This window comes from Lactuca serriola, chromosome 6 (assembly GCF_051521515.1).
Source record: "Lactuca serriola cultivar US96UC23 chromosome 6, Lser_US96UC23_V15, whole genome shotgun sequence".
Lineage (NCBI taxonomy): Eukaryota > Viridiplantae > Streptophyta > Magnoliopsida > Asterales > Asteraceae > Lactuca > Lactuca serriola.
Genome location: NC_136413.1, coordinates 127711015 through 127723193, shown reverse-complemented (window position 1 = coordinate 127723193; position 12179 = coordinate 127711015). Strand labels below are relative to the sequence as shown.

The 12179-nt window shown below is 32.1% G+C and overlaps 1 protein-coding gene across 1 annotated transcript; it reads left to right on the top strand.

Annotated features, from left to right (window-relative positions):
• The first annotated feature begins 9694 nt into the window (after nt 1-9694).
• On the top strand, nt 9695-11179 carry LOC145058497 (desmethylxanthohumol 6'-O-methyltransferase-like). Its single transcript, XM_079006393.1, has 2 exons — nt 9695-10574; nt 10724-11179. Exons 1-2 carry the CDS (start codon nt 9816-9818, stop codon nt 11021-11023), a joined length of 1059 nt encoding a protein of 352 aa, XP_078862519.1. The 5' UTR covers nt 9695-9815; the 3' UTR covers nt 11024-11179.
• Nucleotides 11180-12179: the final 1000 nt, after the last annotated feature.

The window sequence follows — 12179 nt, the reverse complement described above, 5'->3', positions numbered from 1 at the left end:
TTAATGAACTTCGGTGTTCATTCGTTGTACTCCATCCCCCCATGGTTGCCTTATTTGACATATATTGCTGGGAAACCCCCGAAGCATGTGTTGTCACCCGATGAAATATTCTTAGATTAGGTCCCTTGAGAAAAGTGTTTAGGGACGTAAAGTGAGGATAACGGGAATGGGTAATTGGGTTTTTGTTGGTTGATGAAATTAATATAGTTATTTATTGTGGGTTGAAAACCCTATATGCTCACCAGGCTCCCAAGTCTGACCCACTCAGTTTCTTTGTATTACAAGAAGTGGCGTGAGGGCATAAGATGGATGAAACATTAAGTTGTTTTGTTTACAAGTCTGTATATGTATATATTTGTTGAATGACTTGTAATGTTATTGTTTATGCTTTATGGTCTGTATCGGAACATGACATCTCGATTTTTTATTATGAAATGAAATTATATTTCCTCATGAAATGATTTGATAAAAATCTATTTTATCATGTTTTGTTTTTGGGAACAAATTCCGCATCTCTTTTAAAATCAAAAGGATTTACTCTGAAACTGTTTAAAAAGCATAAATGAAACTGGTCTTTTCTGGCCGAGATTTTTGGGATGTCACAACCACCAACACCATTACTTTCACCGCCACGACTACCACACTACAAAAAATATGTCATTTAGAGGCATACAAAAAGTGTCATTGAAAACCCAAAAAATGCCATTAAAAGCTTCTTAGAGAATCAGCAACATACATATTAAGTGCCACTAGAAATGCTCCCACTAAAACCTTTTAGTGACACTTTTTTATTTTGCTGCTGCAGTTTTTGGGCTTTTAGCGACACTTTTTTATTTGTCACTATAAAAAATAAGTTTTTTGTGGCACATATTTTGTACCCTTAAATGCTCATTTGATTAAAAAAATGCATGCTACTTTTTAGTCCTATATTTTAAGATTTTAGTGGCACTTTTTTATGTGCCACAATACAAAAAAAATATTTTATAACATATTTATGCCAATAAATACTAATAAAATTCTATAATATAGACTATTATATTACATAATTTTTATCTATAATATAACATAAAATAAATAATTAAATACCAACATATATAAAATCATAAAAATTCCATTTATCAAACGAAAAAACAACATTTTCTTTTCCATTCCAATGAAATAAATCATTCTATTCCTTCATTGATTCCATCATAACAAATAGACACTAACTAAAAGAAAAAATAAATGTTTCTCCAACCTTGCAAACAAATAGATATTCAATAAACCTTTATGTGGTTTTCTAAGTCATAATGGTCAATATCAAGCCTATATTTTGCATCTTTTAATTCCAATTCAACTTCTTCACTCTCTACCATGGAAAATCAACAAGAAGCTCAAGGTGATCACGTGAGTCAATCATGTGAGCTATTATAACCTAGTTGTTGAGCATGCATTTTTTCAATCTCCTGATAAACATTTTACATAAATGTTACAAAAAAGTTCTCATGAAAAACCAAGATACATTTATTTGTTAAGAGTTAAAAAAACAACAATACCCAAAATCCTTTAATGAATGAGGTAAGACACAATTATAATAAGAATAGTAAATTACATTGTTGGTCCATACAATTTTTTTTAAAATTTTTTGGTCCTTATCTGAGGCTTTTGTAACATTTTTTGACCCTATTCCAAGTAAAATGACTATTTTTGGAACCAAAATTGCAATAAGCTTTTTAATTGGAAGAAGATGGACCAAGAACGTTACAAGAAACCACAATTAAGTAATAAATGTGAATTTATAATTTGTAAAAAGAAAGTACAAACCTCTGCTTCATTCTGATGTAAGCAACTACTCTCTCATGATACGTTCTTTCTCCTACCACCTTCAAATGCATCAAACTTATCTTAATGAGTTAAGGACTTAATCTAGACAAATAAGAAACAGACATGCAGACTCTATGCATACATCACTTTTTCCAAATAGACAAACATGATGACAAACTAGTGTCTAAAGATCTATTAGAGAGTACAAATACACCGAAATGAATACATTGTGGTTTAATTGTAAGAAGGATAAACATGTTGATTGAATATGATACTATATTCAACTTAATTTGTAAATTTTGGACAAGAATAAAGTTTATATAGTAACGATTTTGGTGAACCTATGTATCATATTGAAAAATAATGCCCCTAAGCTTTATATTTCAAGAAAAGATATCCTCTATTTCAGTAAGGTGAGATTACAACTATGATTTTGGAGCTATAAATTCCAAATCATAAGCATAAAGTCAAAGTTTAGACTGATTTTTACAACCGAAAATCTATATCCGATGAATTAAACTCGCTCTAATCACAAAACAAATATCAATTGAAGCAACAATATAACAATATCAAGACAATAAAAATAGTTATAAGAAGAAACATACGTGATTGACATATTGTGTTGAGGTGATAAGAGAAAGAAATTGTTGTATATATGCTTCTGGTAACTACATCCTATAACAAGAACCACAAATAACAAAAGCTTAAACCATACAGCCAAAGTTTTTTGATTTACATATACTTGTTATAACCTGTAAATATCATATAAAACATAAATAAGCAAAAAAAGATTTATGAAGGTGGATTTACCTCATATTTGCATATATGCGAATCTTGAGGCTTTGTATAAAAATCATAAAACGCCACCTCTCCAGTAGTTGTTCAGCTGCTAAAGTGTATCCAACATCACGTAAGGCCAATGAAGAAAATGGTGCTTCACATGGTATGCAAAATGAAGATCTTATTGTTCCTGAGTCAAAACCGTGTAAGTTTTTTTATCTAGTCCCGCACTAGCAACCATCTATCAGAAATCAAACCTATAAAAGAAAGAACAAAATAATTGTACAAAAGTGATGATTAAACGAATGTTAAAAGTTAAAAAGTGACCTTGTCATTGGATGGTGAAAAACTAACACCAATAGTTGGCGCATAATGCTACTTTAGCCAAGAAACCTTTGGGTTCCGACAGTTGTATCCCACAAATGAACAGATTCCTCATCGTCAGCTGTCACTAAAAGGTGTCCGCTAATCCATGAATAATCAAGTACCCCTTAAGACTTGAGAGCTCGAACCATCAACAAACATCTAGCATAATCAGAAAAACAATGGTACATGAATTACAAACACAATTAAAAACTAAGATTCTTAATGATTTTGTGATAGCAATAAAGTTGGAGAAGAAGACACCTACCCATTAGGATCCTTGAGAGTTCAGTAGCCCTAGCACACTTAATGCAAGGTTGTGAACTATAACATCACCACTAAGAATAATGGAAGCTAAATGTTCATCTATGAAAGTGTATCACATATGTTATTATGTATGTGTGACCGTTGAACCACTTTATACGCCTTCTGTAAATTCCATATCTTACAATTTGGCCACTTCCGCCAGAACAAATGTAACGAGATGCTTTTGAATTGAAGTTGATTGGGAAGTAGACTCTTGCAACATGGTATTTGGCCTAATCAATACAAAGAAGATTACATACAAGCAAGATTAGAGTTTAAAATCCTCCATAAATGTAAATAACTATTGATTGTCTTATGAAATTTGAGAGGTAACTTAAAACATATAAAAGAAGTTAAAACCTTCACTTAGACATTATATCAAACAGTTGGGGTGTGTAATATGAAATTACAAAGACACCAAATTACCCTTCTTCCATAATTTCTTCACTTTTTTTCTTGAACCTTCATCTTCAATCAACTGTTATGTAAAGTAATTAAAGATCTGGAGTATAAACCAATGATAAAAATTAGGGAAAATATTATTAACATTCGTATGATCAAACAGAAAAACGGATAAGAAAACGTGATATTCTCCCTGGTACTTAAGCTAACATATAGGTTTAACAACAAACTTCAATATCCATGAAAAACTCCTCGATACAAAAGAGATAATGCTAAATCAATGGTTTAGGTTACCAACAGAGGAGAAAAACTCACCGGAACAGTAGAACCGTTCCGAGAGTTAAAACTCTCAAAATCAACAATATCATAATGAATTGCAAAAGAAACTAAGGAGATTTGGTATATATTTCACAAATAAAGTGATAAACTAAGTCAATCTATTCCGATCAAACTTAATCGACAGCTTCCATATACCACGTATAATGGATTGAGTGTAGACTTGAAAATTAGGGTTTGAGAATAGTTGCTTCGAGTGGAAAGGCTTGAGGAGGTTAGGGTTTAACCAATGGAGAGGGTGGGGAATGCGAGTTGAAAATTGAAATCATACCTGATGTCGTGATGCAATGAGATAGAGTGCGACTTCCTTTTCGATGGTCCGATGATGGTATGATGAAGCTATGAAGTTCGATCGATTAGGGTAGAATAAATGATAAAACATTAAAGGAGGAATGTTTAATTTCATATATTTATTTTAGCAATAAGCGCCGATTCTTTTTGGAGAAAGGAAATAAGATACGAGAATTCATTTTTTTCAGTGGCAAAAAACAAATTGGTAAAACATATTATAAAACTTTAGTGGCATATAAAAAGTATATGACACAAAATAAAGAGTTTTTAGTCGCATTTTAATTTTATATGTCGTTAATAATAATAATATTAGTGACATAGATTATTAACTGTCATTAAATGTACTAATTTTATAGTGGCATATAAAATGTGCCACTAAAAACATAATATAGTGGCAAAATAAAAATGTGTCGCTAAATGTCATTTTGTTTGTAGTGCCACTAGCACTACCAGCTATGCCACAACCACCACCTTCGGTCCTCCACTGCCACTAGCACCACCACCTCCGTCACCTCCACCACTACCATCATCTCCGACGTAAGCATCAACAACGTTGTTGCCAACAACACCAACATCACCTGTATCACCTTCGTCATCACCACCACTACCTCCACCCTTACCACTATTATCATCACCTTTGATGCATCCCCTCCTCCCCCCTGATACACCAAATCAACTACCCACACCACCACCAATATTATCGTCGCCATCACCATCACCACCATCAAAAGCGAACACCACCACGGCCACGACCATTGACCACTTTCGCCTCCACCATTATCATCACTGCCACTAAAACTACCACCGTTGCACTACCACCACCATACCACCTTCGTTGCATGTACATCTGCGGCCAACACCACTACCATCACTACGACAAACCTCGTTCCTCCACTACCAACAGGAGCACCACCACCTTCGATCCTCCACCACCACTAGCTTCACAACCACCACACCTGCCACCTCTACTGCCCAAACCACCTCCAACAACACCATTATCACCTTTGCTGCTAACACCACCACAACCAACTGTGTTACCTCCACGATCAACACCGCCATCACATTTACCACCACCATCACCACCTCAACCAGTAGCACCACTACCACTAGGACGATCAACTCCAAATCTTCATGAATAGCACACTAATAAGTACCAAATCACCCACCATTTTGAATTATACGTAACAAGTCTAAGGCTATGTTTGGCGTACTAGCTGAAAATTAGTTGTTAACTAAATAGCTAGTTGATAGCTGAAAAGCTAGTTGAATTATATAAAAGTACATACAATGACACTTAAGAGTATGTGTTTCTATAACTAATTAAGGGATATATTTGGAAAAAAAATTTAAAAACTTCTAAAAAGCTAGTCTGAGTAACTTTTAAAAAAGTTAGCTTATAAAGTAATTTTTGGCTTGCCAAACACAACAATATAAAAAAGCTCGAAAAATAAGCTTGTTGAGGCGGGCCAAACACATCCTAAGTTTATATAGTAACGACTCAGATTTTTTTTATTTAAAATTTGTATTGTCATGCTTTATTCATATATATTTCTCTTATATTATATTATCTGTTAGTTTTAAATAAATAACATTATTTATTATATATTTTGTCATTGTTTTTAATTTCTTTAATATTTTGTTTTTTACACAATATCGTCATATTAGTTTACATTAACAATGATATAGTTACATTTATTTTATTTTGTAAACCTTAGATTAGACATGTTATAACCTAATATACTATACTAGGTTTAAACCCATGTACTACACGATGTGCTAAATTAAAACAAATTCTAATTTTTAAAATCTTTGTTTTGTACAATGCCTGCTTTAACAACAAATATTGAAATAACATACAAGTTTTTGATTTTTTTAAAAAGAGAAAAGAAAAAAACATACAAGTTAAAACTTATTAAACATGAAAGGTAATATTCAATATACTTAATTGTGTCTCTGCATAAAATTAGATCTCTATCCAATGGTGCTTGAATTAAAAACCATCAGCAAATGTCTATAAGCAATTCAGATCATTAAAATTACACTTTATGTGTTACACATTATACTTAGTTACATAAACAACAAATTAACCCTTATCCTATTTCATAACTTGAAAACGAGGACCAACCTTCTTTTATGATATGTGCACAAACCAGATCAAAGTTGAAAGTCTAAAATATTTATCAAACATAGATTGAAAGTTTAAAACCCATATAGAATATGTGTTCGATAGTTTCCAATCTTCATAATAGATATTATTTAATTTTCACTTTCTTTTTTAACAAATGGCATATTATTTCTTTCAAATTATAGTTTCTATGAATTCAAAGTAGGTTACAAATTAAGATATGCATCTGGTAGTTTTTTTAGTTCTTACTATTGTTTGAATAAATGGCATATGTTTAGTTAACCTACCTTTAAAGTACTTATGAAAAAGCCACAAATGAAAAGGTTGCAATAAATCAGAGTACCAACATATAGTTGTTTATTGTAATCTTCACATAACGTAGGAACTTTACAAAGAACCTAATTCTCTAACTATGTACCATGAGTTAAAAATTCAAGAACTTTATTTGAAATTAAAGAAAATGTATATCGGTAAAGAAAGCTTGAAACTCATTCTATATCCAAGTCTCTACAATTCTGTGTTCATGAAAAATTTATTCTCTACTAAAACGAGCATTCATCTCGTTTTCCATCAAACAAACACGGTTAGAATAACTAATTAACAAAGTAAAATAACATCCATAATTATAAATTAGAATCATCAACCTACTCAGTTTCTTATGGAGAATGCAGAGCGAATGGAGAATCATACCCAATCAGAGAAAATGGTCACAATAGATATGGTTTCATACTTTGATTGATGAGTCACATAATTTTTTTCGTTACACTCTGAGTAGCCCTCGCTTTCCAAAAAAAAAAAGGAAAATCTAATTAGCAAGAAAAGAAAAAAAAAGGAAAATGGTAAGTGTTGTAACAAACCATGGGTGATTGTTTGTTTCTCCAAACACAATACTGAATACGGGATCAGAAACACGAAACCTCATATAAGTTTTGAGGAAAACTGTCTTGTTTGTGAAGGGGGCGAAGAATAGAACCCTTGTTCGTAGGTTTTACAATGAACTCGTGAATTTCGAGAACTATCATCAGAAGTTTTTAAGCTCCAAACACTTTCACAACATCAAAATATAAATACATTAACCTTCAAAATTTTACAGATAAAAGACAAAGAAATTATATAACAATTGATCAAGTGTAGATGAAATAGAAAATGTATCCTAAATATGAATGAATGACATGATCTTAAATCACTACTGTAATCAAATAAAAGAAAAACATGCATCACAATCATATTAATATTAAAACACAAATCTCAAAGTTGTGCTAAACTAATCAACATCATCATGCATTATATTTACGATGTCAAAATACTTACACACCTTAATGGCTGAGAAACTGGAGCTATGTATATTTCAAGATAAAAAAAAGATGATACAAAAATATTGATTTGGATAAAACTTGGGGTGAAATCGGTGTCCAGAGCTCTCCTTAGATTGCTCCATGGATATCAAGACGAACCTAGATCCGCTTCTTAGTTGTTCGATATCTGTCAAGCTGAAATCCAATTACCTTCATCACCAAAATAAGTGTTAGACATGCCGCAACGCTAGAAATTGGTTGAACCATTTCCGTGTGTGAAAAGCTTACATATCAATTATCTACTCTAATAAATAAAGATTATGGATATTTTAAATTAATTTTTAGTTCCCATGTAATTTTATGATTTTTCTATTTTATTAAAACCCACATATTATATAAATCTAATAATAAATACATATCAAATGGACTTTTCTTTTAAGTTTCAAAATTACTAAATTAAAGTTTCATTAAGTTTTTTATTTATTTATCTAAATTATTTGTTTAAATTTAAAAGAGAAAAAAGATTTTAATTTTTATAATTCAATATTTTTCTTATTTTTCTTATAAATTCAAAATTCTCAAATATTTTAAATTTTATATTTAATTTTTTTTTTAAATAAACTCGTAATGTAATACATAGATCTCACACCTAGTTATTATCATTTGGACCTTGAAAATGCATATTTACAGATACATTGTTCATAAATGAGTAAAAACACACAAAAAAAAATCATGATCCATACAAATAAGAATCTAAATGGAGTCGAATATCTAGATCGGGATTGAAATGCATACCTCACATTTTGTCACTACAAATCAAAGAAACGGTAAGAAAGGAAGATGGTGAGAGAGACCTTTTTTTTGTGATTTCCTTACAGATTTATCATGGGATAATATCATTATTTGAAAATCAAATTCCTGAAATTGAGGAACACAACAATCTATGGGATTTTGGAGCTGATTTATCGCATAGAAGTTGGAGACTCTTAATTGTTTCCAAGGCAATAGCCGATAGCGAGAATGAAATGGGTACTAAGAGGTAGAAAGGGACATTATCGAAACTTTACTTGGAACTTTGAGCAGAAAAAATAGTTTGGGAAGAGTTTAACGATTGTAACCTGGCAATTATGTGGATAGAAGATATAATTAAGACTACCACAAGGTTGGTACGAGTTGCTCACCACGTATATTGAAAAATTGGTAAATCTTTGTGACCTAGGCCCCCGAACACGATTCTCCTCATGGATTCTTCATTTCCTATTTTCATGCCACATGTTATTTTTATATACTTGATTATGTATTTATCGGTTTAAGGTTTTTAATTTAAAATAAATACTTTGTTAATAAAAATTAAAAAACTTTAAAAGTTTGTATTTTTTCATTTATAATTAACTAAAGTATAATATTTGATATACAATGCATGGAATATTAACTCTTCAAATCTAATCTCTTTCGATTTTTTTTTCTACAACATATCATTTATACTAAAATTTCGTTTTTATTTTGGGTTTTTCTAGATTCTATAGTTTGCATAAAAACAATTTATTTGTATCAAAATAAAGTTATTACTTTCAATATTCTATTACTATTAGTATTTATTTAATAAAAAAATTAGTTTGAATTTGATTGTTAATAGGTATGAAAAGTTTGTTAGATTGGATGTGTGGGTATAGGGAAATTAGTTTTTAATAGAAAAAATGGATTTGATTTGGTTGATAACCATGGTAGTCTAAAAAATTTCGATTTATATTTTATACGAAGTGTATAAAAATTATTTAATTTAAAAAAGTTATTAACTTAACATATTATATCCGAATCGAAGTCTGCACAAAGAGGATTTGGAGTATTTATTAAATGAGAAATTAAAGATCGTCGTACTTATCCTTTTATCAATGTTAAATGGTATTATCACATTTTAATTAAATTGATAACATTATAAAATAATTGTCATTATTTTATATGGTTGAGAAAAATATGTAGAAACCAAAGTAGGTTCGCATCATTTTTAGCTTCTAGACAGAACCCCTGAGTTTGTGAGGTTATAAGTAGGTGACAAAGTTTTACTTCCATAAATCCACTACATACTGTGCAGAGTGCAAAGAGTTTGAGCAAGAATGAACGCTCAAAGTGGAATAGACGACAATACAATGCTAATAGGCCAGGCACAAATATGGCGATATCTATGCGGAGCTATTGATGCCATGGCTATGCGATGTTGTGTTGAGCTCCATATTGCCGACATAATAAGCAACCACAGCCGCCCTACTTTGTCAGATATCGCCACTGGTATCAACTCTCCCTCAATAAATCTTGATGGGCTTGAACGACTCATGAGGTTTTTGGTTCACAGAAAAGTGTTCGATGAAGAAGATGGTGATGGAGAAACAGTTTACTCCCTGAACCACTCCTCTAAGTGGTTGTTATGCAATACGAATATGACTTTGGCACCGTTTGTTATGATGTTTACAAACCCATTCATGGCTTGGCCAGCGAATGCGTTAAGTCGATCAGTTAAAGAAGGAGGTACAGCTTTTAAACTGGCCCACAGTCAAGAATTCTTTGATTTTCTCTCACATAACTCAGACATCAATAGCCTTTTCAACGAGGCTATGGCATCCGTTACTACTATCACCATGGATGCCATCATCTCCAACTACAGGAACGCATTTCTTGGGTTAAAAGGAAGCGTGGTGGATGTTGGAGGTGGTACTGGTGTTGCAATATCTGAGATTGTGAAGGCGTATCCACATCTTAAAGGGATCAACTTTGATTTGCCACATGTTATTTCGACAGCAACATCATATGATGGGGTTACCCATGTTGCTGTTGACATGTTTGAGGCTATTCCTCCTGCAGAAAGGATCTTCATGAAGGTAAGGGTTGTTGTTTTTGAAATTATAATGTTTTATCTTTTCATCTTTATGTACAAAAAGACTTAATTTCTTAAGTTGTTTGGTTGTAAGTTGTAACATTTAGTCGAATACTTCTTTAATATATAGTGACATTAGTCTTTCCATTTCAGACGATCTTGCACAGTTGGAGCGATGATGATTGCGTGAAGATACTTAAAAATTGTAGAAAAGCGATGCCTAAGGGAACTGGAAAAGTCATTATGGTGGAGATTGTGCAACACCCGACAGGAGATGATCCTTTGAACGATACACGTGTTACGTTTGATCTAGTCATGCTTACATGCTTTTCTACAGGAAGAGAACGAACTGAAGTCGAATGGGAGAAATTACTGATCAGTGAATGTGGCTTTTGCCGTTACAATATCATTAAAATTCCTACACTTTTCTCGGTTATAGAGGCCTTTCCATAATAACTTAAGATAAGATGAACTTCTCGAAATGAAAGTTTAATGGCAATCCCATGTACTTTTCTTTCACTTTAATAAATATCAATAATAATCATTTAAGGTGAGTTTTGAGGAAAAGTTATTCAAATACCAAAAATCGTTAGAGATGTATTCATGTACTTCAAATAATTCATGGATGGTTTTATCTTGTATTAATTATAACTTATCAAATTGCGTTGTCTCATTATCGAAACTTGGAGTCGCTTTCAAATGTCTCTTAAACAACGGTAAAAAAATGCAGTAGCTCAGATATTTAGTCAAATATGTCAGTAGTATGTCATATATGTCCGGTTGAGATCATGCGGATCCCTTAAGGGGTTGAGATCATGTCGGTAATATTAATTTTTTTTATAAATTAATTTGTTATTTAAAGATAATTACTATATTGGCATCTCTTCATTTTCCCAACAGATAACAATTTAATATTTGGATGGATGGTATGGGCCACAACGAGAAACGATTTGGCTGAGGTGGCACACGAAAACGCGGTCGCAAGGGGGAACAGATAAAGTCAAACAGGAGAAAAACAGATAAAGTCACACCCCCAAACCGGAACGGTGGAAACGTTCGGGGGTGGATGACGTCATGTTTAGTATCATAACACATGTATCATAGCAATCATAGTAACAAACAACCATTGTATTAATATTAAAGTGTTTACAAGTAGTAATTCACCAAAAGATTGAATCAAAAAGTAAATAACAAAGCAAGACATGAAACTATTATACTTCATCTTCTGACTCCCAACGCGCGTACCTGTCTACTAGCTTCCTGAGAATACAAGTTATTTTGAAAGAGTAGATCAACATTTAAGCTGGTGACTTCATAAGTATTTTAGTGATGTAAAGTAAGTTGTAAGTTCTTGTAACATCCCAAACATACGAGCCAAAAATTTCATTTTTAAAACATATTCTTAGCGAATCTTAGAAATAAAAAGTTCACTGATTATATCATTTCATAAAGGTTATCGCATGTCTTGAGAAACATTTCGTAAATATATAATAAAGTCAGAGTACAAATTCCCAGGAGGATCTCATAGTGCGGAATACAAAACGTGTGTGTGATGGGCCGCTACCGCGCCAGCTCCTTCCCCTTCGAAGAAGACGTACCTGAAAACAAA